Below are 27078 nucleotides of genomic sequence, written 5' to 3' on the forward strand. Positions count from 1 at the left end.
CCGAACGAACGTGCGTGGTGCATACATGCAATATCCTGATAAGATTCAAAAGAATCCGAACAATAACAACGTTGTAGCAGTGCGGTGGATCCGGATCAGAAGTCTGTGCTTGTCATTTTTTAGGGTTACGTTTGTGCTCATAAAATTGTTTGTAGCAGAGGGTGTCGATACGTAAGAGGCCAGTCAGAATGGATCCTTTAACTGAGGTGAGTATTCTTTTCAAAATTTTGGTTATTCTGGGGTAATGAAATCTTTTCAATCAGGATTCTAGTAAGCATGGTAAGGGGATCTATCGATATGAAAACACTTCACTGCTTAGCTTAGTACACTGCTGGCCACTGCATGCTGGCACTCCACTGCTGGTCATGTGTTAACGTTAACTGTTAATAAAGTGTTATATTGAATGTTAAGTGAATCACGGGCAACATGTTTGTTTAGATCTATCTATTCTAAAACTTATTTATTTTGGCAAAATCGTGAAATAGGCCCCACCGCAGTGCGCGTGCACCCGTGCGTTAGCAAGCAAGGGTAGGGTTTAGGTAGGGTTGTATTTATGGTTAAATTGGCCGTTAAATTAGTCGAGGGACATTAGGGAGTCCTTCCGAGAAGAAAGGGAGGACGAAAGATGCTATGCTGTGGAAATCGGCCCCACCGCTGTATCAATTTCGCGTAAACGCCATTTGGTGGGGCCGCATTCACGAGTATTATACTGTGGAAGGAAGCCCCACCGCCGTGCTTACCTACCGATGAACGCCACACGGTGGGGCTGAATTCACGAGTATAAATAGGCGAGCCGCTGTAGTATTAGTACGGACACACAGTGGTGGGGCTTATTTCACGAGTATGCCTTTATTTTTATCTGTTTATTCAATTGCCCGACAATTATCTTCTTTAACTACGTTAGCTGTAAACAATGATGGGCACGGGCGTGGAGAGACGTAATTATGCTTAACGTTACATCACTCGGGCTTCATCTTGTTCATGGAATCATATCAGTTCGGGAAACCCACTCACAAGGGGGGCCCCTCCTTATAAGTAACCCGTCCCCCTTATAAGTAACCCCATCCCCCTTATAAGTAACCCCCGGGGCACCCCTTATAAGGAGTCTCCACGCTTTTTTGCAATGCAATGCGAAAATGAAAGGACTGCGGCAATTCGCTTGATTATGTCCATAAAGCTTCACAAGTTTCCTAGTTACTCACGAAATTTGAGCAAAATCGGTTTGAGGCATCATATCTAAATTCATGGATTTAAATGCGATGTCAAACGACCCGTGCGAATGCTGAAATGCGAGCGATTACTGGCGTGAGTGTCGCCAGGCGCGGCGGCGCGGCAATGTTTGAGTGCAGACGTGGCGACTGACCTCCGTACTCAGTCGCCATGTCTGCACTCAAGCATTGCCGCGCCACCGCGCCTGGCGACACTCACGCCAGTAATCGCTCGCATTTCAGCATTCGCATGGGTCGTTTGACATCGCATTTAAATCCATGATTTTAGATATGATGCCTCAAACCGATTTTGCTCAAATTTCGTGAGTAACTAGGAAACTTGTGAAGCTTTATGGACATAATCAAGCGAATTGCCGCAGTCCTTTCATTTTCGCGTTACATTGCAAAAAAGCGTGGAGACTCCTTATAAGGGGTGCCCCGGGGGTTACATACAAGGGGGACGGGGTTACTTATAAGGGGGACGGGTTACTTACAAGGAGGGGCCCCCCTTGTGAGTGGGTTTCCCGAACTGATATGGAGGAGAGCCGTATTATTACCATTATTAAAAGTTTTAAAAATGATTTGAAAATATCCCTGGACAGACAGATTTTTCTCTCAGCACTGTCTAACATACAATTGGTACGACTACGAATACTTTACATTCAGTGCATATTAAAGCCAAAGGGTCAATCATTTTTGGTGTGAAAGTTGGGACATCTGACATCTAGCGGCTTTTTCTGTTATGCTATGGAGTAGGCCTAGGCCTATGATGTCGTTGCAAAGCTGAAATTTGTTATTGGGTCAATCTACGTCAAATCATCCAATTTTCAGAAAAGTTGTCACCCGACCCCCTCCGATTTTTTTTTAAATCGCACCAAATGTTCCCCAAAGTGTCTGACGGAAAATCCCAAAATATTTTGCCCCAAGGTCAATTGGTTGCTAAGATACAGCCTCACATAGCAACCGGAGCGCATTCCAAAAAATTAGTTAAAAGAAAATTAGGCATTTTTGATTGACTGTTTTAGCTTGGATATTTATGCAAAAGTGTTCATTATCTGGAAATTGAGAGAACTTTATAGTCTTTGCAAGAAAAACTGACTGTGACGTGAAATTGACTTTTCGTTAACGTGCACGAGGTCACCAAAAATGGTGGTAAATGTTAATTTTGAAAATTTGAAAGCATATTTAGAAGCTAATATCTTCCACATTTCATCACCTTAGGTTCTAAAATATTATGCTGTTGAAGGCTTTGACTTGCTCAGTAATTTTGAAAAAAATTGGCGCATTCATGATCACCGTTTTTACGGGGAGAGCGCCCTCAAAGTTGACAAAAATGAAAAATATACTAAATTCAAGGTCACAGATCACCCTTTGTCCCACCTAGGAATAGCATCAATTTTTGTATATTGATAGACATTTACCTATATTATCTTGGGTTACCAAAGAAATTTTGCTCCCGAAATGTTCAATGGCAAATTTACCCCACCGAAAATGGTCGTTAACGGCCAAATTCCCATGTAATATCACATATTGGGTTTAGAGGACATTTCAAATGTCCACGCTTTCAAGATGAAAAGCACTAGCCCTGTGATATTTGACATATTAGGGTGCTAAACTATTTCTGCTCATCTTTCAGATTTAGTGTCAATTTGATCATAAATGTTATCTCTTTGACCTTGAAGTGCTTCTAAAAATAGCTGTAAATTTGTTAACTATAAATTACACACACAACAGGTGTTTTATGGCATGATAATACTTGTGATTCTTCCACAAACACAGAAGCTTTTTATGATGTAAATGTTATATATATGCCGCTACTTTATCTTTCTCTTTCTTTTCTATCTTTTCTTCTTTCATTTTCAGGTAGAATCTACAAATGTGTAGCTTGATATCAAAATTTCCCTTTCCTTCCTATCAATCATATCTTTTTCCTATCCTACAATGTAACTTACATGTTGTACTTTCTGCCTAACTGTTCTGTTTCCTTTGAATGGGTTGTTTTTCCCCCCAAGTACAAGAGTTTTTCCTTTCTATCCTCTCCAATATCTTTTTCTTAGTGTCGTTATAATGAATCCTTTTCTTCATTTCCTTTTCAACCTGTACCATAGTTATGGGTAAACTTGGCCTCTAAGCGGGTAAACTCGGTTCCCAGCGGTGTGCGCATTAGAAATTAAACGGGTCTAGTTGTAATGTGCTTTTCATGTGCTTTCATCCTCTTTTAATTCATCTCTCAAGTGCATTTCTGTTTTCAATCTATATTTTTCTCTTTGCTAAAATCCTCTTTTCTTATCTAACATAATGTATCCATCTCTCCCTTGCTTTCCTTTAATGCAAGTTTCTCTTCTTTCTTTCCTTCCATTATCTTTTAGTGAACTCTCTATTTTGCAAACCTTTTGTTTCATTTTTTCCAGTTTTTTAATATCTTTTCCTTCATTTCCTTCTTTTCCTGGCCTTTCTTTAAAGGCTTTAATTCTTTCACCCTTGTCTTAAAGTTATAGCCACAATTTTCACAATCTTCTTTCATGTACACACGCACACCCTCACACATGTACACACACGCGCGTGCACACACACACACACAATAATATAATTAACAACCCCAATCCTCAATCAGTCACTACCGCGACTCGATACAAGCTGCTCCTGTGCAACGCAGTTATCGCAGAGCAAACTAGCTGCAATCGACATATTCGGACAAGTGTAAAAAATATCAAAAGCGGTGAAAAATTCCTTTTCTACTGGACTTGAATCTCACTCAGATGCAAATTTTTTAGGCTGTTGGATATTTAGAGTGAGTTTGTGCTTCCATGTTTGGAGATCACTTGACAGACAGGATATACATGTGAGAAAGTACACTAGTGCCTTTCTGTCTAACGTTAGAAAGTCTAACTAACTTGATCACATGTTGACTTTGTCAAAAAAGTGCAGACAGAATTTTTTCTTCTTTTCATCTAACCCGGGCGTTCCTTCAGTTACTTTTCACCATGGTCCGGAGAGTGGACGTGTGTGTGTGTAACGAAAAATCACTGTTCTAATTTGTGACAATTTGTATGTCAGATGTGAGGATGGATGAGAAGTGAACAGCCCCCCTCATTAGCTTCTTGGTCTGAGGGCGAGGGCCTCTTGAGCAGGTTTCTCAGCCCAGACTGACAAATGGCTTGAGTAGCTTGATACTACAGCTACACGCATGTGACTGCAGCCGGCTGCATGCAGCTACAGTAGCCATGCATTTAAAGGACAAGTTCACCTTCATAAACATAAGGATTAAGAGAATGCAGCAATATTAGTAGAACACATCAGTGAAAGTTTTGAGGAAAATTGGACAATCGATGCAAAAGTGACGAATTTTTAAAATTTTTGTGTTGGAACCGCTGGATGAGGACACTACTAAGGCTCGTGATGTCATATGAGTACAACAGTATAAAGAAAATGTAAAGAAAATTCAACATATTTTCACTTTTTTCGTATAATAAAAGATCACTTGATTTGCCTCTTTGTAGAGGCGATGGGAATAATATTACCCATAACATTATGTCAGTAACGAGTCAAGGGAATGTGTACTTTTTTCAAAAGATGAAATTTTATGAAATTCTCTTTATATTTTCCTTATATTGTTGTACGCATGTGACATCATACACTGCAGTAGTCTTCTCATCCAGCTGTAACTGAACAAAAACTTCAAAACTTCATAACTTTTGAACGGATTGTCCGATTTTCCTCAAACTTTCAATGGTGTGTTCTACTAATATTGCTACATTCTCTCAATCCTTATGTCAATGAAGGTGAACTTGTCCTTTAAGACAGAAAAATCTGTCTGTCCGGAGAAGTTTTTAATTATTTTTTAACATATTCCATGAAGCCAGACGCAGTCTCTGCAGACATATCCGCGACAAGATACAGACTGATCTTTTGGTGAAGCTCAAGCCATGCATCAACATGCATTGACCGAAAGATCAGTCTGTATCTAGTCGTGGGGAAACATAGTAGTACTAGACTATGATCACTCCATTCGTGGCATTGCTATCAACGTGTATAGAACCTAGACAATGCATAAAAGTGTTTAAACTTATGTAATGTCACAATGCTTTAGGTATGATTTGCCTTCATTTGCCATGACTGCAGAAACTCTTGGAGAGAGCTCGAGCTCGCCGAGAGACTTTAGCACGTAAGATGGCAGAATCGAACATGTCGCCCCGTAAGACAACTTCAACTACAGCCACAGCTCGTGCACCATTGAGGGACAACCAAGAACACAACCGTGATATCCCCATCAGAAGTTCTGTTACAGGTAAGAGCTCCCATACTCATTGCTACATACATTTGTATGGCATACACTCCAATCTCCTTGTGTAATGTTGAAGAGAATTTCTGCAGTGCTAAGGGTGTATGTACAAAGGTCTACATTCGTTTCAGGCTAGATAGTCAACAGGAACCATCACTGAATGTAATTATAAGCCTGATTTCTTCCAAGTTTCATCTGTAGATGAGCAGTTGATGACAAGAGTGCGAGCTCAAACAATAATGTAAGAAATAATTTACAAGACTGCAAAAGTATAAAATTTCATATTTTCTTTATCTTCAGTTGAATGTAATCTTGTAGCATGTGACACCTTGCCAGGTATTCCTGTTCTTTTAGTTCAAGTATATACCTTTCCATGCCTTTTTAACAGCAGTAACTCTAGAATGTATGTAACCTCAATACTTCTACTTCCCCTCCATCTCTCCTTTCTCCTTCCCCCGCCCCCAACAGTATCACCCAAGAAGATGCGACAAATTGAGCCCACTGTAAAACCAGACACCCCAGCAATCCCTTCAGTCAAATCGAGGATGCAGCGTCTGGCTGAGCAAAGAAAGATGTGGAATTCAACAAGTATGCAACTACATTCGTACTATTGTCATTCATTTTTACCTATCGGCCCTTTCATGCAATCTTTGCTCACCAAAACACTTCTTTGTAAGATGTGATTTTACAAAAGGCCATTTTGTATGGGCATCCATTTTTTTTTTTCAAAATTCTTTTAGATAACAATTCCAGCCAAATGCTTGGTTTGATTCATTTCTGTTTTCAATTGTAAAGACATTTTTTTTTTTTCTCAAGGATTGAGCTAAAACTGTTCAAAGTACCTCTTCATGTCAAATGCAGTTAAATAATTTGTTGAATCCAGTTTGCATGCAATAGCTGTTCCTTTGTGAGGTCGCCAAAGGACAGGCTTTCTGATAGTTGGGAACAATCCCTATTATGATGGGAAACATAAAACATTATGTACTAGTAGTTGATTTTGATTTTGTTTCCATCATCTGGTGTGTTAATGCTGCTCATGCACATCTGCATGACAACAGCATCTTTAAAAATATTTCACCTGATCCTCATCATTACCTTTTGTTCCCACAGATGGAACAGAGGTCGACAGTCCCCAGAACGTGATCCCACCAAAGCGGCCTGACTTTGAGGACGAGGAGAACAGGGAGGAGACCACAGCAGAAGCTCCCAGCTCAAGCCTGAGCTCCAGCAGATCACGCTTTGCCGCCCTCGCCGCCACCATCAACAGCTGGGAGGATGACACACACCACCCCAGGCATGAGTTCAAGAAGGTCAGTGTAATCAGCAGGAACGACTGTTTGGCGCAGAAGATCTTTTCTAGTTTTTCTGTTTTTCTGGTTTGACATATGACAGCGTAATTGTGAATTCATTTCCTTGTTTTTACATCCTGTAGCTTTGGGCTCTACTTCCATTTCTTCCTGCTCTTTCTGTTTGTTTGTTTGTTTGTTTATTTCTTGTTTTTTGATAGCATGAAATGGTGAAATATTTAAGTGATTATTGATTTACCATTCAATCTTGTTTAATTCCTTCATAATCAAATCATAAATATCTGAATAAATAACCCTTATGAAGTGCATAATTTCAAAGATAAAATATAGTTGTAACTCATCTGGCTCACTGTGTTATGGATTGCAAGAATTACTTCATGACATTACATAAGTGTGTTTTAGTCTCTGTGATTGTCAAGAATCTGTTATCAAAACATTCCCATTTTAATGCTCATTTTGATGTGAATTGTTATGAACAGGAGAAGCCAGCCACAAGAAAGTGGCAGCCTCCAAAGAGGCCCGACTCTACCCAAGAGGAGACTCCAGTCCCAGCGAAACGCTCTGCCCCCCTCTCCTCCAATCATGAAGGCACCTCTGCCTCCACCCAGCCCTCACCCCCTAAACGCGTTAAGCATGAAGAGGCGGTGGAGACTACCGTAAAGCGTGAACCAAGCGGCAAAGGTAAGGCCACCTACAAGAGTATTCCATATCATCGCCATTCCTCCACAGGAGCTGGTCATAGCAAACCCTATAGGCACGTCTCGGTACGTTCCCCAACTAAGCCCATGTCTGTCACCTCTAGTTCCATTTCATCAAAAGTCCCATCTATCTCAAGTACCACTACCATCACCATAGAAGCTCGCAAGCAGAGTCCCATAAAGAAGCCTAAATCCCCCCTCTCTGGCCGCCTCTTCGTTGCAGTTGGGACTCGCTCCGACGTCTCATCGGGTGATGAAACAGACGCCAGCACAGAGCAGCCCGTACCAGCACCCAGAGCTGCGAAGACATCGGCCACAGCAGCTCCACACCGCAGTCCAGTCAAGACTCACATTAGCAGTGCTTCGCCAATCAAACGCCCCACACTGCAGGCCTGCACTGCAGCTACCCCTAAAATCCAGTCACCAAAAAAGCAGTCTCTCGCAAAAGAGCCTCACAAAAAGGTGGTCACTATCAAAGCATCCCCCATCAAGCAATCTCTCCGTGAGAATTCCGCAGTGAAAGCATCAGCCATTCCAAGGCAATCGACCACGATCCAAAGTTCCCCTGTCAAGCAGCAGGCGGACAAGCCGCGAGGCGTTCCCCTGCGCAAGGGCGCCACCTCAGAGAACTTTGTGCGCGCAATGGTGCTGCTGCAGCAGGGCTGTGGTGGGGGCGGGGCATCGTCCAGACAGAAGGCCAGTCCAGTCAAGACTCAGCCCAAGGTTGGAGCCATTGCCCAGCGTATCCAGGACAGGCTGCGAGAGAATCAGGACAGCTGGCAAAAGAATGAGATCAACAAAAAAGTTCAGGTGAGACAGTTGTTCCTGAGTAAGCATGGCCTTTAACCTTTTTCATAAAACTGCCATATCAATGACAGTAACAAATACCAAACTTTCTGATTAGCTGTTAGCAGCTTTGTTGGTCATTCTTACAATGTGTTATCAACTGAAATGTTGTACATGTGCCCTTTCCTGTCCTAGACCAGTAAATACATTCTTGTTTGGATTACCAGTTTGCAAATATAAATGATGAAAGCAATAATAGTACTGAAAATTCAAGACTTCAAAACATGACAAGTCAAAGTGTGATACATGCCTGGAAAATGTATGAGAAACTTTTTTTTTTTCAATGTGATGGCAGATCTTAAGAAATGAATCAGACATTTGATTCTTTCATCAATGTTTTATTTAAAAAAAAAAAAAAAAAAGATGTTTAGCACTGAATGCGTATTTACAAAATTATCAGGATTTGCTACAAAAAAGCAGCAGAGAACTCTTGTAGTATAGAAGTTAAAGTTGTTGATCTTACCAATTACTCCCTTTTTGCTGGTTTGTAGTAAGGTATGGTATTTTTCCATCATCTGAGGTATTTTTTTTTTCTCTCTCTCTCTCTTTCATAAGTCATGCAGTGAAACATTCTGTGCAGATGTGGAGAGCTCTGTGTGTATTTGGCTAGTTTTAGAAAAAATTTGAATTTGTTTTCTCGCTGACAGGAAGAGCGGCAGAAAGAACTTGCCATCATAAGAGGTCGATGGGAGAATCCTAAGGCAGATGCAAGGGGCCCGACAAAAGAGGTGAGTCTTTGACCCATATGATTTTGCATAAGGGAGGTAGGGAGGTCGCTTTGTTCCACATGCTTACACTTTGACGTGTGTTGATGTGCACTGAGGGGTCTAGGGCAATTACCCCCTGGGCAATTACCCCGGACCCTTCCCCTGTCCCTAATCCTAATCCTAATCCTGAAACTAATCCTAACCATAACCCAAACTCCTAACACTAAACCCAACCCTAACCCTAATCTTAACTCTAACCTTACCACTAATCAGTATTTAGCCGGGGGGGTAATTGCCCTCGGGGGGTAATTGCCCGGATACGGTGCACTGAGTACTTGTTATCTTCTTTGACAGTCAGTGTCAGTTCAGAGGGATTACCCACAAGCAGCAAGATTTTATTGATGGTTTGTTGACAGATGCAAAAAAGGTTTTTTACCGTAATTCTAAATACAAGCATGCTCATGGATGAGAATACTTTGATGATGATAATGTTGATTGATGAGGGGGAGAAATCTATCTAAAGTCCTAATAAATTATGCCTACTGCTATCAATTTATTTGCTTCCTGGATCAAGTGTTTCCTGATAAGTATGAATCTCAGTTCAAAGTAATGAAATTCTGTATTAATTTTTTTTTATGAATGAAAAATCATTGCAACTGATTTATCAATGAGTTGCTGTGAATCATAGTTGTTTGAAAACAAAACAAATAGACTTTGTGTTGCGTACTACTAAAGAAAAATGTAAGAATAAAAAAAAAAAAAAGGTGGTGTATAGTACATAGGTATCTAAACAGTCAACAAATTTATTCATAACAATTTCTGACAAGGTTTTCTCAAAATAAATTGTCATTAAAAGAGCATTGATTGTGTCTTCTGCCGTCAACATTAGACCCAGCCACAACCAGCTCCTGAAGAAGAGCCCAATGTGGAGGAGATGGAGGAAGAAGAGAATTACCAAGGACAGGAGACAGAGGAGGAAGATATGGAGGAGGAGGGAACGGCAGAGGAGGATGGTGAGTGTGTGGCCTGGTTGGCATGGCAACAGTCTCCCATTCTTTCATCTTGGATGTTCTAACAGCATTGGAGGGATCCGGGCGTCAACTCATGCACTTGTAGCTGTTAGTGAAATTACTTCATATTAATGTTTGATTGGTGGTATTATGCCTACATATATGGCAAAGAGATATTTCATACCAAATTTATAACAAATAGGAAATGTGAAAAATATTGATTTGTTTCCTTAACCTGTTTTATTTCTGTTTTCACAGAAATTTGCTCCTTTGACAAAAGTGTTTAAGAACTTAAGTCCCATGGTCTAAGGTTACATAGGTTGTATCAATACTAGCTTTATTTGTGTGCTCTGAATCCTTCCCATTTTAGGAGATATCTATCATGCATTTTAGAAGGAAATATTGCCCTTTGTATTCCACTTAATGTTTGAGTACGTTCAATCTCGGCCAGATCTCGGCCATCGGTGGTGTGATCGGATCGCGATGAAATTTGCCATGCGTGAGACCCACGTCATAATCTACAATATTGTGTCATTAGATTTTTAGATTTTTTGATTTTTTGATTTTTTTGATTTTTTGATTTTTTTTTTATAATTAATTTTAATTAATTAATTATGCAAATTAAGCTCAAGATCATATTTTAGCCTAATTAAAAGCATTGAGAGTCTAAATTTTGATCTGTAAATCTGTTTTGGCATATTCAACAATTGTACATCACAAAAACTTTCAAAACTCATTTCAATTCTTATGTATTTTATTGTTTTCAGAATTTCTTATGTATTTCTTTGTTTTTCAACTTTTGCTTTTTCTTTGTTTTTTTATTGGAAATTGTCACTGACCAACTTTCTACCATAATTAGCACAAAATTAATCAATGAAAGTGATTAATTGTAAAAATAATCAGGTTTTTATGACTTTCATGACAGAGCAAGTGCTGTTTTCCATAGGAAATGCACACAAAATCACAAAATTGTGCCCGTTTTGGGGCGACATTCCGTTACAAAAATGGGCGTGGCTTCACAAAAGTATGCGCGGACGTCGCAAATTTGGTCTCAAAAGTTGCGCGAGACTTGAACAAACAAAGTCAAGAAGCCTCGCAACGAGGCCTTCTCGCGTTACAGAATTATAGCGCGAAACGTCGAAATCCCCACGGCCCTTTTAGGGTTAATGTGTCTGCTTCTGTGGTTTGTTTTGTCCTTATCTGAGAGATGAGTGATACACTATCAGCATTATGATGAAATGTTTCATGAAATGAACCTCAAGACCTTGAGAGTAGACCATAATAAAGTCACATACATAGAATGAAACAGCGTTGTGTCAGTATGGACACAAAGTTTGAGACTTGTGTATGCCGTACAATTTCTTGCTTTTATCTGGTTGTCTTGTTTTTTTCCTGTCACATGCTAATTTGTGGCTCTTCAGGAAGTGAAGTAAACTATTCTGCAGATGAGGAAGAAGAGGAGGAGGAGGAGATAGTCCCTACTGCTGCCCCAAGAGAGACGGCTAGCATTGAGGAGAACAGTGGTTTCGTTGCCATGACGATAGAGCGATCGGCAATTCCTGCGAATCAAGAGGAAGACCGCCTGGTAAGGAAGTTTGAGCCATGATGATAAGTATGATTGCTGAATGTAAAACAAAGCCATTTGAATGGTGATAAGACTGATTGATTACCATTGATAGTAGTAAGACATGATACGTGTGGTAGAAAAAAATGACATGCTTTGCGTGAAGAAAACAAGGCACGTACTATGTGTACATCTATTACAGGGAAAGAGCACATTGTGAACATAATGCATTCACATACAGGTATCACTGAATTGTGTGTAAACATGTAGGTACTTCATGAGTGTTACTGGGTAATGAAAATTAGCAGTTGGCAGGCTCTGTAATATGCTCATATGATTTAAAACAAATATGTACTTTTTTTCTCTTTTTTTTTTTTTTTTTTGGGAATGGATGTTAGTGGTACAGCTAAGAACCGACATTTCCACAGCATCATTGCATCTTGAACACACATGGGCTTAGTGTGGTTAGAATAATTGCTGGTGTCGTAAACATTTGCCACATTCATTCAAGTTGCAAATCTAATATGAACTTACGTAAGGTAATTCAGAAAAGACCTTTTTGATCACAGCAAGTGAAAGATACTAGTACTGCAAGCATTCCACAGAATATTGTCTTAATTAATTAAAAATTCCTTTTTATCTATGTTGTTGTTGGGTTTAAGTTTTTTTTTTAAATCTAAGCCTAACTTTAAATGTGCATGTTTTCTGATACCAAAGATAGCTTCATATAATGGGACTGTCGTATGAAGGGTTTTTGTTGATACCTTCTCACCATAGTTTGAACCCTCCACTCTTTTTCAGGATGTGGAGCAGCGGGCGGATGAGAGTGAGGTGAACATCAGCGACGTGCTTGGTGACATAGATGAGCTGATAGTGGAGGCTGAGCAAGCCATGCAGGCTGAACAAGCCAGCAAGCAGAGCGACAACAGCGAGCGGTCCCCCGATGAGGGAGACATCCCCACAGCCAACCCACAGGCAGACATCTCAGGCTGGGACTATAACATCGACAAGGTACCACTGGGGCACCCCTTTAGGTCATTGTAGAAACACTATCACAGACTTCCCAACCAATTCCTAATTCTAACCCTTGTCAGGCCATGCTGTGGATGACAGATTTCTCTGTTTCATGAAGAGAATACAATGCATTTGAGTGAAAGATGAAGTATCATACTTAGTTTCAACAATCCCACTTAGATAGGTGGAGAACTCTGATATATCGCTTTAGGAGAAGTCTTTATTTCCTGCCCATGCTTATGCAAGGAATTGGAGTATAGATTCTTTCCTCATGTTGACTCAAGAGCAGATGGCTGACACATAAATGTATTTCCACAAGTAGAGATTATTTACTGATGTGCCATTATCCGTCATTCACACAAATTTGAAACTGATTTTACTTCTCTTGCTACATCCTTTCATGAAATCAGGCAATTTACAATCCAGCTAATGTCAGTATATTACAAATCAGTCCTGCTGTTTTCCCTGTGTCACAGTCCCTGTGCTATTCTTTGATGTACATATGTGCCCTGCAAATCTCTCTACAGATGGAACCAATCTACGCAAGTGTTACCAAACCCAGCAACACCTCTAACTCTAGTGGGGATGGTGAGGGGCCCGTCCCAGCGCCCCGCCTCAGGCGTAAGAGCTCTTCTGACAGCTCTACCTGTTCTTCCACCGTGACTCCACACAGCCTGGAGAGCTACCGCTCCCAGCAGAAGGTCACCAAGAGCCCGGCAGCGGTCACCCACCGTACGGTGACCCGTGAGACTGCGGCCAGGACTGTGGTCAGGGAACCGTCCACCGCCTCCAGCATTGCATCCACCTCTTCCGCACCATCATCTTCCTCAAGGAGTAAGGATGGTGGACAGCGTCCCAAGGATCGACAGAGGAAGGATGGCAAACGGAGTGCCAGAAAAATTAACCCCAGGGACAAGATACAGGTTTGTGGAGCTCTTCATTCTCACTTCCCCTTACCTTCCACTTTTTCAAAAATTTGGTTTTTGAAAATCACATGTTCTCTGTACCTCCAATCAATTACAACAGGAGTGTTTTGGATGAAAATGGAATGGTCATTGCATGTACAGTGCTAGCTTCTTTTTCCTAGTCTCACCGTGATGAGTTTGAAGTGACACATGGCTGTGATAAGGTCCATCTACACCATTAAGGTGCATATGTGGAAAATGTTAAAGTCATTTGACACTCTTGAATACTCATAAACCTCCAAAGTCACAAAATGGTACTCCATCATTAACCAGAAATCTGCAAAGTTTTGAGACATTTTTGCATGGTATTGACCCAAATAATGCATCTGATGATTGAATTTGGCAATGTATAGGCACCTCACACAATGACTGGTGATGGTTTGTTTTTGGTCCTCATCTCTTGTCTAGGCCCTAATGGAGGAAGTATCCACCCAACAGAGCATCATCCATCAGACCAGCCAGGCCCTGGAGCTGATTGCTGCTACAGAGGAGTACCAGGGCACCAAGGAGGAGATTGAGGCTGAGAGACTCCTGGTTGTCGCAAGTAAGACGCATGCTCACTGGCACCACACACACACTCACATACTGTAAAAGTGGATATATTCGCGCGACTAGTACGTTTTTCGCGCTCGTCCGGGTAAGATGAGTTTCCCATGTTTTTGATTCCGCGGAACCAAGACATCAACTACTGGAACATATGGCAAGCAAAAAAATTTTTGCACTTTTATTTTCGCTCTAGTTTCTGGTTGCGCGAAATGCGCAAAAATTTCAACACCGCAAAAATTTCCACTTTTACAGTACTTGAACAATTGATGTTTTATTGGCTGTGTGTTTTATAGACTGTTGAACGTTATATCATTCTGAGCTACTGATATCTGTGAGTCAATTTTTTTACCGCACTTTCTGGCTTATTCATAACTTGCGGCCGTCAAATATGCTCCTGATGAATAAATCATGTTCCTCTCTAAATACACCCTACCTCTTTCCTCTATCTCCATAAAAAGGATGTTATTCCAATTTCTGTATGATTTTGTAATGCTAACCTCATAGGATTTCCTCCTTGCCCTCAAGTAACTTTCTATTTCTAACTGTCGTCCCTCATCGCTCGCTGCACTCTGCAGCCCAGCGTCGCCAGGCTTGTCTGTCGGAGATCCAGTACCTCAAGAACCCCATCGCCAAGCCAAAGCCCATTGTCACGGAAGACGGGGAAGAGATTGTTCCCTGCCGAGGGTCCGTGACCGTCAGGGACATCCGCCTGCCACTGAAGACCCAGTATCTTATGGCCCTGGACTCAGGCAGAGGTAGGTGTCAGCAAGAGATACCATGTCTCCTTGTTATAACAGATGTCTCAATGTACACGAACTTGCAAATTCACATCTCTTTTAAACATTGTTATACCCCCTTTGATGAGTAAATTCTAACTCCTAAATTGTAATTCTTCTGTACAAGAGCAAATAATGATGAGAAGTGATTTCAATTTTTTTCAAGGCATGTCCAAAATGAAAGCTAGAAAAGTGTGCCTCCTCATGGGATGGATATGATGCTGGCATGGCACATACATATTTTTTTGCACAGAAAATTGATAACCTCTGAAAGTAATCACGACGTCTTGTCAAGTTATGCTGTTTTATTTCGGTACCATCTTATCAGCTTAATCCCACCGTGCTTTAGACATAATTTCGGTACTTATTTTCCCTGTGCATATCTGTTCTCCTATTGCCTTGATGTCTTGTATGCCCCTCCTTCCCTGCTTACAATACATTTCATAGATGATTTGCAGTTACTCTTTGAAATGTTTCTAGTTTGCCTTTGATTTAACCCTAAAAAGACTGGGCTATTTTGGTAGCTCGAAAGACTGGGGGGGGGGCCTAAAGGGCCCCCCCTTAAGATCTCGGCCATGGATCGCGTGATCGCCGCGAAAATTTGCACAATGGTAGTGTGCGATGTAATCTACAAGATCGTATATTTAAATTTTCCAAAAATAGTCTTCTTTTATTTTATTTTGATTAATTATGCTAATTTATGCAAGAAATCAGACTCTTTGATCTAAATCAGTAAATAAAGCTCCAAAAGTGCTCATTTTTGGTCTAATTATTCTTTGTGGCATTCTTAGCAAATGCACTTGAAAAAAAATTCCGTATCAAAATTAATTTCTTATTTATTTTATTGTTTCATGAATTTCTTATGTATTTCCTTGTTTTTTCAACCCTTTGTTTTTGTTGTTTTCTTAACAAAATTTGTGGCAGACACTTTTTGAAGCATAATACTCCTAAAACAAATTAATTTTAGCCATTGAGAGCAAAAATAAGCATATTTATATGAACCATGTGAAAAAACTCAATTTGCATTGACTTTGTACACAAAATCACATTTTTGAGCCATTTTCGGCCTCACATGCATGTACAAAATGTTATGTAACTTCAGAACCATACCCCCGGGCGTCACAAATTTGGTGTCAAAATGTGCGGGAAACTTGAAAGAAAAAAGTCATAGAGCATCGCGGCGAGAGCATTGCGTGTTGCAGAGTAATCGCGCGAAATGTCGAGGGGGGGCCTTTTAGGCCCCCCCCCCCCCCAGTCTTTTTAGGATTAACGATAACCTTGTTTCCCCATTTTGGGTGATGAGGAGTTTCCTTTTGTTTCCATTTTCTTTGATCGTTAATTATATATTGGCAGTGAAAGGTAAAAACTATGCCATCGATGACCAGATTTCCAGGAGTGACGTGCTGTAATGTTTGTGTCTGTCCTTTTTGCGTACATAGACCAGGCCCACCACAGCTTCTTCGTGATCGTGCGATGCCAGGAGCACGTCATCGCCACTCAGATTCTCTCCACCCGCGACGTCAGCGGGGACTGCATACACTTCAACAACATGGTTTGCCTGTAAGTCCATCTCACTTGTATTCAGGGCTTGAGGATGATCTTGGATACTGCTGTTGTCTTATGATGAAAATCTGTGGTACAATTTTCTTCTTTGGTTTGTAGTGCAAGCAATATTGACCCACCATGTGTACTGAGCTCAGAGAGGCAACTTTGTGAGGCGACCTTAAGTGCATCACATCGTTCTTTTGCAGATTATCAAAAGTCAGTCATTTTAAAATCAAAGGTGTAAGGTATCTTGCCACAAAGCAATTCTGCATTAAAGTAATACAACTGTTAATATCATGAGCTTGTATCAATCAATAGTCTATTTTTATGAGCGGTGTTTGTGTGTGTTGGGTGACTTATTTGTTTTGTGACTTATTTTTTTCTACCACGATTCCAGGAATGACTTGGGCAGTGATTTTACCATTGAGGTGCTGGTTTATGAGATGAGGGGAAGATGCCCCACCCTGGATGCGGTTCACAGCAAGAAGGCTGCAACTTCAAAGCACGGCTGGAGCCTGACACCAAAGAAATTAAAGTCAGGAGGTTCCACAATGAGGGTAGGTTAAAATGTGACCTCATTACGGTTCATTATGAGAGACAAAGTGATTTTTACATAATCTTCACAGACTTCGCTCTACGACCTTTCCAATTATCATGCTGTGCCATTTGTGCACGTAACACTTGAGATGATTCTGTATTTTTTTAATTGACATTTCATAGAAAGTATTACATTATCTGATAAAAATCAAATAAGCAGAGTTGTCAACCAGTATGTCTTTGTGACATATAGTATGTTTTTTTTTTCATAAAGAATTTATAATTGTTAACATTTTTTCCACAAATATGATTCAACTTGCCTACTTTGTGTAAGTTACCTATGTTTAAACCTAAATAGGATTTGTGCCTTCAAAGTATATATACAGTTCGACCTCGATTATCCGGCCTCCTTTTATCCGGAAATCTATATTATCCGGACGCGTTCACGCAGTGAAGGACTTTTTTTTTTTCATCCAAAAATTGAGAAAAAACATTGACTATAAACTCAATTAAAATTTCTACAAAACTCACACGATTTACCTACAATATTCCCGACAGAACTAACATAAATTCACACCACATGTATCATCGTAAAAGAAGTTAAATAGAGTAGAGAAGAGTTTCCATCCCACATGTTCCTATTATGAAATTTGTGCTGAATCTGTAAAATGTGATTCGAGTATTTTTCAGGTCACAAAGTTTTAGTGAAGGTATGGCCTTGGTAAGAGCTAATTAACCTGTGGCATTACTAACAGTATTTCCTGACACTCATCACATTTTTTTTCTGACATGCAGCATGGCGGGCGCAACCCCCAGTCCCCAGCCCCCTCACATCAGGGCTCTGTCCGGCAGAACAGCTTCGCCATGGTGGGCTCCGTGCGTCTCTCTCTAGCCAGCTGCCAACTCAAGAAGGTCACCCTGTCCAAGGTAGGTCACATTGTCCATAGCGGTCAACTCCTGTTCTACAGAAAATTGTCAGCTAGTAATAAAATGGGCTTCAGCCATCAACAGATATCGTTCCATTTTACCACTTCAGGATTTCCATTCACTGCTTGGAAGTATTACATTACTTTCTAAATACATGGGAAAGGGGAGAGATAATGATGTACATGTGCTTTATAGGAGCCACTGGCATCAATTTTTTCAATTGCTTGATGAATACTACGTTGCAAGCAGCTCCTTGTTCTTTCAAACTGTCGGTATATATCACTCGGAAATGATACTCAGCGATGTGATCACATGAACAACAGGTGAAGTTGCCGGTGAGTTGATACCAAAATTGTTATGTACTGATGCTCACATGAATTGCACAAGATATGGAACATTGCTTCATTTACTCTTCCTATTGCAGAGCTGCTATTTAAGTCTCCCTGAATGTACAGGAGGCTCCCTGCAATATGAATCATTTCTTAACTTCATGTCAAAGAATATTACCGCCTCCCTGATTTGGGAATAATTACTGCAAACTGAGATGCATGTAACATTGGTATCTCCTTGACGGCTTTTGGAACCTCCTTGATTTTGATGAGTGAATGTTCGCACACCTGCAATGATGTGTTCCTTGTACTTCCACCCCGTGGCAGGTTCCCTTCTTGTCGCCTCTAGAGGGCTCTGTGCACCTGACGATGTCTTGCCACACGGACAGCCAGACGCACGCCGAGGGCTTCCTCACCATGTTTGACGACTGCAGCGGCCTGGGCATGTGGCACCGCCGCTGGTGTGTGCTTCATGGAGGCAACCTGTCCTTCTGGAAATACCCTGGTGATGAGAAGCGCAAGGTAGGCTTTGCTCAAGGAGCATGTAGTGCTCAGTTTTTGGTTTGCTTTCATCCACAATGACAGAATTTCTAGAAAGTTCTGAATTGTCTCTCCATTCAAGAAACTGATCAATATCTCACCCCACGTTGAACTATTCAAACAGCACTGGCTGCCTTTGCAAAGCAGTATGTATTGTGTCACCATAAATAAGCAGTCAATATTTCATTCATTATCCAAAGCAGGCATCAACAGCAAACAAACATAATAATGTTCCTACGTTTAGTCAGCCACCACTGCCCCCATCCCCATCGAACTATCCAAAGGTACTGACACCAAGCTTACAAAAGTCTGCCAATGTTCGATATGAACCTCTGGAAATGGCAAGAGTCTTGTAGAGTATCACAGTTTTCCCATTCCATCCTCTTCCTCAACCTCCAGAATATTTGATCCCGCGAAAATACAAAAATTTTTCTCCCTTTTGCCTGCAATTAGTTATAACTGTTTCATCAAAGGCATGGGTATTTGGGCAATACATATTTGCCGATAGTCCCCTTTGATATGTTATACAGCTATGATAATGGTCACATGCATACTCTGAGTAACAATTTTGGCAGATATTATGGATATAGGACTCAAATCTGTCAGAATTTGTCCTGATATACCTTCTGCACATCTGTTGTATACATTGACTTTATGGTATAGACTTCTTGTATCTTTCTAATCTTTCTACCATATCTTTGGCATACAGCCTCCCATCGGCACAGTCAATCTAAAAGAGTGCATCACACAGGAGGTCCGTCTCATCTCTCGCATCCACTGTGCCCGCCCAAACACCTTTGAGCTCCAGACCAGCCGTCCAGCCAGCCGCGCTGACCGGGACACACTGGTCTCCAAACACAACAACTCACACACCATCACAAAGTAAGTAGGGCTGCATCCTCCATTACCTCCTGTCTTTCATATTTTCTAATAATATTGAATCATGTTTTTGTTTTTTGTTTTTTGCCTGCCACTTCAAGAAACTTAATATCAAATGCTGTAAATGATGTCCCATGTCTCGAACAGAAGGCCAAAGGACTTATTACTGTACAAGGACTGTGAACTAAAATGTTCTGCTGCTTTTAATTTCATGTAATTAAGACATTACACAGTGTTACAGATCACAAGCAAAAGTAATCATGTGCTTTTATTTTCACACTAGCTTCTGGTCATGCGAAATGCAAACAATTTTCCAGAATGCGGAAATTTGCACGTAAACAGTATTCTGCGCAAAGGAGCAGAGGTTCTCTCAAGTGTAATCTTCTTGTCCCCTCCAGACATCTCCTCTCGGCTGACACCAAAGAGGACAGGGTGGAGTGGACCACCGCCCTCAACAAGACCCTGCTGGAACTGAGGCTCTGGTGCAAGGATGCCGCCAAGCCGGTCAGAGAATAGGCCACGCCTCCCACCCCAGAGAATGCTCCAGACATCCTCACCACGCAAGCCTCTACTCACTGTCTGTGTCTTCTTTGGCGGCCTTTCAATTTGTCATAGGCAAACAAGGAGACAGAAGAGCAGCGTACACAGTAATATCACCTTTGTTCGAGATAAGTGTCTCCGATAGATAAACATGTCAGCAACTTATGAAGTAGCTAGCTGTAACCTGTCACTGTATTATGTTATTCGAGGGAAAGGGGGTATTGTTTCTCTGCTATCCATCTTTTGTTGTATGCATTTGTCTTTGCACTTTTGTGTTTGATTTACTTTGTATCTCTTTTGACTTTGATGTCTGTGGGTGAGACATCAGAGAACATGTGTGCGATAAGATTTCAGGTTGAACGGAAATAAAGCGAACAATTTTAGATTTTCCCATGGGGAGTGTGCTCACAATCAAAATAAAAGATTGTGTGTTTGTTTGTTTTTTTCACATATATTAATTGCTGCTTTGTTTGAGTTCTTATATTCACAATGAGCAAATTCACATGAAAGCATGGATGCATATACGTAGTGCTTAAAGTTACTGTCTTTGTGCAGAAAACAATGTCTTTTTTTAATATGATTATGGCCTAAGTTTTGTTTCAAGAATTGTAATTACATAATGAAATATATCACATCCACTCAGACGCAAGGTGAAGTTCATCTCTTTTGGGGTTTATGTTGTAACTTAACAGCTATCCATGTGTATATTAATTACCAAATTTCATAGAAAATGTGTCACATCGCAAGTAAGATTGGTTGGGATGTCTTAGCTTTCTTGGCATTAAGTATGTGGTTTGTGTTTTAAAAGGAACTAGTGGCCATCCTATCTATAAAGTATAATAACTGGCCAGTTCCATTGAAAGAGTTTAGTCCTCTTAGATTAGTAATGTTTCAGAACAGTTAAAAATGGCTCTGAATCTAAGCTTTATATCATTCTAGAGAAATTCTCTCGCAAAGAAAATTGTACCACTGCAGTCACAGGATATTGACTGATGAGTGATGAGGTTTACACATTGATGTAAGACGGCTTTGATGTTGGCAGAGAGTTGCCAGTGCGACGCTGATGGTAATGTAGAACACAGAGAAAGGCTTGTAGCGTGTATCAACATTTACATATGCAGAATCAAAGTTATCTCGCCTTCTACCATTGTACTTGTACATACATACAGCATTTTATCTTTATATATTTTTTGTATATGAATGCGACAAGCATTTGTTCATATTTGTTAGTGTGGCAGAGCAAGTGCGTGGCCGACTGGAGAAAATGGCTTTAGTGGTGACACATAGGTGTGTAATGTATTCTATTACAGTTGTAATACTGACCATAGCAATTATGGTGGCAGCTTGAACAGATTTAGATTGGTTTTTTTTTTTTTGCTTGTTTGTATGCTGGCAGCTTTCGTCAACCATAGTTCATGTATGCATAGCAGTTACAACATCAAAGCTACATAGACGATGTCTCGCAACCGACGTGTTATCAGGTACTAAGGTATACATATATTCAAGCCGCTATTATTTTCAGTTTTAGGCATAAAGACTCGGTTTTGCATACCTGGTCGAATCATTTGCACAATTGTATCTGTGTAATCCCATTATCTATCGCGCAGAACATAATGAAGTATTAGCTACATGTAGATTGGCTTGACAGTACTCTGAAGAGATAGATGATTAGTGCTAATGCATCCTTTGGTTAAACAAAACTTATATCACGTATGTTATCTCATCATACAGAAACTTATACTGGGTCTTGATTCTAAAGGACATAGCGTAAACTTGGTTCAAAAGAGTTCAAAGATAAATGGAAGTTAAACGTCAGGTTTGAGAGGTGATTGATTTAGTGCTAAAGATATTGATTAAGATATTGTTGAAAGTACATATTGTGGTTGAAAGTAGATATTTTGCTGTTCAGTGACATACTTCTTGAATTAGCTGAAAACACAGATTACTCTGAAGTATAGAATCATGTTTGGAACTTGAAAAATTTCAGAGGAGTTCTAGGGGGGATGATACTTTCCACATGCACAAAGTGCATAGAACGTATCTTTCCATTAATATACATGCCAGTGTAGGTACTGTACATGTGTTTCTACTAGCACACTGCAGGTCTACACGCATGTACAGTGGCATGCATGCAGGTGTTTCCCACATGCGGTGGCAATGAACTTTACATTGCATTCTGCCGGCTCACATATTGATCAGCGAAAGCCACGGGGAACAAGGGTACCTCACTCGAAGGCACAAGGTTTTGCAACCTTTCCCTCAGTAAACTGTAGATCATAATTGGTATGTAAGGGACAAATTTGACAGTCTGTTAGTAGTGAAAAATGACTTTATTCTATGCTTGTAATTGTGCACTTGATATGTCATTCATAGAAATTTGGAACGTCCACTTTGCCTTTGAAATACTGTAACAGTCATTTGAGTTTACTTTGTCACATCGAGAACTGTCTGCATACAGGTTCATTGGTCAAGTACTGGGAGTGAGCAAGACATGTAGAATATCTTAAACCTGTGTCTGTGATCTACAGGTTTAAAAAAATACAGCATGGGAGTAATTACATGCAAAAAAAAAATAATAATAAAAGTAGGGAAATGAGAAGAATGAAAGCTACGGAAAGGTGCAATAGTGGGTGGTAATAGTTTGGTTGGAAAAGAAAGGAAAAATGGATTTTGACAGGCGTCTGACATGGGGTGAGCTGTTCATGATCTTTGGCTGTAATGTTGCAAAATGACTGTAAATATGTAGTGATTGTGCCTTATTTAAACATAATTATGTATATGTTACATCTAATCAGATCATACAGCTCACATACATGAGTGTAATTGTATGTAAAATTTCTAGTGGTTGGTGTATTACAACCAAATCCGGCATTTTCAGACACGTAAGTGTAAGTGGTACCAGGTCGACTTTTTACTATGTAAGGTATACGAGTTAGAGAAATCTTAAATTTGAAATACACTGTGCTTATTTTGTTTAGAGATTTCATTTGGTATGATTTATTCTCTTGATTTTCTCAATTACATTATTTCTGTTTTATTGATAAAATTGAAAGAAATTTTCATGAATTAAATAGGTTTTTACTAATGAAAGTTACAAGGCGTGATTTTTAACTGTGTTTTGCATCCGTGCACATTGGAACTTGGAGTAAAGAGTGGTGTACATTGTATCTTCAATTCATATTTCATGAAGGAGTTACATATTCTTATCTACTAGGAAAACATGAATATGATAGGAGTGATGGGATACGTATCATACATGTATATCGTTGATGTTACCACGAACTGACACAATAGCCCACGCACGCGATAAACCTCATTTTGGATAAATCACATTTAAAGTTTTATGTATTTTGGAATGCGTATTTGGGTACATTGAGTAGTCATTTGTTGAAACGCACATTGGAATCTACAGAACCTATGTTTTGAATGTTACATGTTTTAATGAGCAATCATAATCAATGATCAACTCTGGTTCCAAATTAATGTGTGATTTTGTGGTAGCTCCCGGAGAGGAAATACGACTTTACGTTTTCACAAACAGACACTTTAATTTGGAATCTGAGTGTGACAACATTGATTATGATAGCTCAGTAAAACATTTTACATGTACATGTACCATTCAACAGCATAGTTTCTGTAGATTCCAAAAACGTGCTTTTTAATTCAACCAATACTCGAATATGCATTCCAAAAATACTTAAAACTTAAAAAGCGATTTACTCAAGATGAGGTTTACCACGAGCCCAGCCTATTGTGTCAGTTTGTGGTTAAAGGGACTGTACAGTACTGGTTGAGTTGGGGATTCAGGTTTATATCATTCCTAAGTGAGATAAGGAGAAACCTCTCATGAAATATAAATGAGCATGTAATTTTAAGAAGGATTCAAAGTTTATTTGATGAAAATTGGCCGAGATATCCACAAAAGTAACAAGAAAAGGCGACAAGCCACGCCTTTTATTAGGATCTCTGTTTCACCTTGTTTTTGGATATCAGCCATTTCAAAACCGATTTTCATCAAAAACTTTTGATACCTCTTAGAATTGCATGCTCTTTGACATCTCAGAGTGATTTCTGAATATCTCGTAAAATGTTAAAACCCAACTCCTCGCCTCAACCAGAACTGTACACACCCTTTAACATCAATGATATGTACAGTAAGCCTCATGTTATTCATCATTCACGGGACTCATACTTTTTACACTTGCCTACACAGAGTTAGCGCTATCTTAATTAAGCCACCTCCAGATGATGAACATGTGTACTGTTGTAGGATGATATGACCTTTGGAATGAACAGACAATCAAGTTTTGCCATGAGACTCACAAGGAAATAAATTTCAGCGTAACAAGAACTGCTAGGTCTGTGGACAGTCCTCGGTGGGTGTCAATAGTACAGACAGTGCCTACTAGTATCTATGCTACAGACTCCATATCTAAATACAGCGGGATCTTGTTATAAATAGGTTGAATATAGCAAAACCCTCTAATATAAACAGTTGATTTTTGCAGGTCCGAACTCATTTCTTTGTTTGTGTACACTAACCCAAATGAAAAACATGAACATAATACAATTGTATGTTGTTGTTTTTTTCTTTTAGGTCCTCATTTATAATAAGGTTTCCCCTGTACAGTACATTTATCATCTCTCTCTCTCTCTTTACACACACACACGCACATATCCACAATGTGTCCTTCATTCACTCAACAATGAAATACACATACCATTTATGAATACAGGCTTTAAAACCTTTACTGTCTTGTGTGAGTCTGATCTTCACTCTGTTCCATTGGCTGTGTTATGGCTGTGAGCATTAGGCCAAAAAAAAAAAAATAAATTGTTTGTTTGCCCTTAATTGTCAAAACCCAAGAGGGTCGGTAGGTCATTTTTTGTTGTTGTTTTTTTTTTCTTTGGTTTTTGTTTTTTGGGGTTTTTCTTTTTTTTAATACAGGGTACCCTTTTTTCCATGTCAATGCACTCAAAACTCCAACGGATTCATTCAAATTTACGTCTTGCCAGGGCCCGGTAGGCGAGACAGAAACACTCACTGACAAACACTTATAACGTTCATCTTGTTAAATTTTTCAAACAGCTCCTAAAAAAGTACCTTCCAGTGAGATGCTGGCAACTGAACTATAAACAGTTTTGGTGCCATGACAGCTGGTAACGGATGCTGCAAAAGTAACCATTGGCAGTCGCGCTGGAGCGCTGTGCCGCGGCCAGTAGCTAGCTAGCGCACTATCTAAGCTCATATATGCATGCATTGATTGGATTTTGTGCGCATGCGTGCACGCACGTGAGCCAAAAAGGTAGCTAGCATGCAATGCATGCTAAGTTAGCCTGCGGCCCCGCGTGGCCCGAACACAATTACGATGGGTCGATGAGATGAAAAAAACAAAACAAAAAAAAGACTTTTTTCATTCTTTCTTTAGCTTAAAATGGATAATTTTGGGTATAAAACCATTAACAAATTTATAGAAGATGAAATTTGTGGAAAAAAAAATAAACTTGAAAGGGCAAAAAAAAAAAAAATGTGACCCGAAATTTCCGTGATTTTCGGTCGGTCGCGAAGGGCAAACAAACCAATTTTTTTTTTTGGCCTTATGCTCTAGTATATGTGTGTGTGTGTGTGCACTTACCCATGGTGGAAAGCGAGGACATACACACAAACTTTACATTTAAACCAAGGACACCTAGCGAACCGAGGACGTCCTCGGTTCGCAAGACCATTCCAAGACGTTTTTTTTAGGGGTACATGTTGGTAGGTCCTGTAATAAGTCCTTGGTTGTATGGTAATATACATGGCCAGTGGAGCATTTTCAAAAGTGTGGGGACCCACTTCCGGGTATCATGCAAAAAAAAAAAAAAAAAAAAAAAGGTCCTCAGGTCTTCGGCTCATCTGTCCCCTTCCATTTCCTTTTTTTTTTTTTATGCCTCTGCCACGAAGTGGTGCCGGAGGCATTACGTTTTCGGGTTGTCCGTCCGTCCATCTGTCCGTCCGTCCTTCCGTCCGTCCGTAATGAATTTTGTGGACAAGGTAACTATCGAAACCTGTAGAGGTATCCTAATGAAACTTGGCATGTATGTGTATTAGGTGGTGAAGTTGTGCCTATCAACTTTTGGGTGCACATGCTCAAGGTCAAAGGTCAAAAGGTCAAGGTCAAATACATAAAATTTCACTATTTCCAACATATCTATTGAATGCCGGAAGATATTTTCTTGAAACTTAGTGTATACATGTATTACCCAATTAAGATTCTCTGGTGAAAGTTTGGGTCATGAGGTCAAAGGTCAAAAGGTCAGGGTCAAATACATAAAATTTCACTATTTCCAACATATCTATTGAATGCCTGAAGAGATTTTCTTGAAACTTAGTGTATACATGTATTACCCAAGTAAGATTCTCTGGTGAAAGTTTGGGTCATGAGGTCAAAGGTCAAAGGTCAAAAGGTCAGGGTCAAATACATAAAATTTCACTATTTCCACCATATCTATTGAATGCCTGAAGATATTTTCTTGAAACTTAGTGTATACATGTATTACCCAATTAAGATTCTCTGGTGAAAGTTTGGGTCATGAGGTCAAAGGTCAAAGGTCAAAAGTTCAAACGGTCAAGTAAAAATATTAAAACTTCTTTTTTTTCTCCGTACCTTGGAAAATTGTTCAAGGTATCTTCATGGAACATAGTATATACATGTACTGACTGGAAGTGATTATCTAGAGAATGTAGGGTTCATGGGGTCAAAGGTCAGGGGTCAAAGGTCAAGTGCAAGACTTCAAAATTTTACTATTACCCTCATATTTATGCAATGCCAGCAGGGTTATTTTTTTACACTTGGTGTATGCGTGTGTAACCTAATA

At 39.9% G+C, this 27078-nt stretch overlaps 1 protein-coding gene across 2 annotated transcripts; it reads left to right on the plus strand.

Moving 5' to 3' along the window:
• Nucleotides 1-92: 92 nt before the first annotated feature.
• On the plus strand, nucleotides 93-23317 carry LOC140232680 (anillin-like). Of its 2 annotated transcripts, XM_072312791.1 has the most exons (19): nucleotides 93-206; nucleotides 5331-5496; nucleotides 5959-6078; nucleotides 6601-6800; nucleotides 7277-7478; nucleotides 7719-8305; nucleotides 8989-9069; nucleotides 9938-10061; nucleotides 11480-11643; nucleotides 12424-12633; nucleotides 13164-13559; nucleotides 14010-14145; nucleotides 14723-14902; nucleotides 16363-16483; nucleotides 16866-17025; nucleotides 17801-17932; nucleotides 18589-18783; nucleotides 19511-19683; nucleotides 20079-23317. In XM_072312791.1, exons 1-19 carry the CDS (start codon nucleotides 189-191, stop codon nucleotides 20194-20196), a joined length of 3483 nt encoding a protein of 1160 aa, XP_072168892.1. In that variant the 5' UTR covers nucleotides 93-188; the 3' UTR covers nucleotides 20197-23317. The 2 variants fall into 2 exon arrangements, with proteins under 2 accessions (XP_072168892.1, XP_072168890.1); XM_072312789.1 differs by having other exon boundaries at nucleotides 7277-8305.
• The last annotated feature ends 3761 nt before the right edge of the window (nucleotides 23318-27078 follow it).

Source organism: Diadema setosum, chromosome 9 (genome assembly GCF_964275005.1).
Source record: "Diadema setosum chromosome 9, eeDiaSeto1, whole genome shotgun sequence".
In the NCBI taxonomy this organism is placed as follows: domain Eukaryota; kingdom Metazoa; phylum Echinodermata; class Echinoidea; order Diadematoida; family Diadematidae; genus Diadema; species Diadema setosum.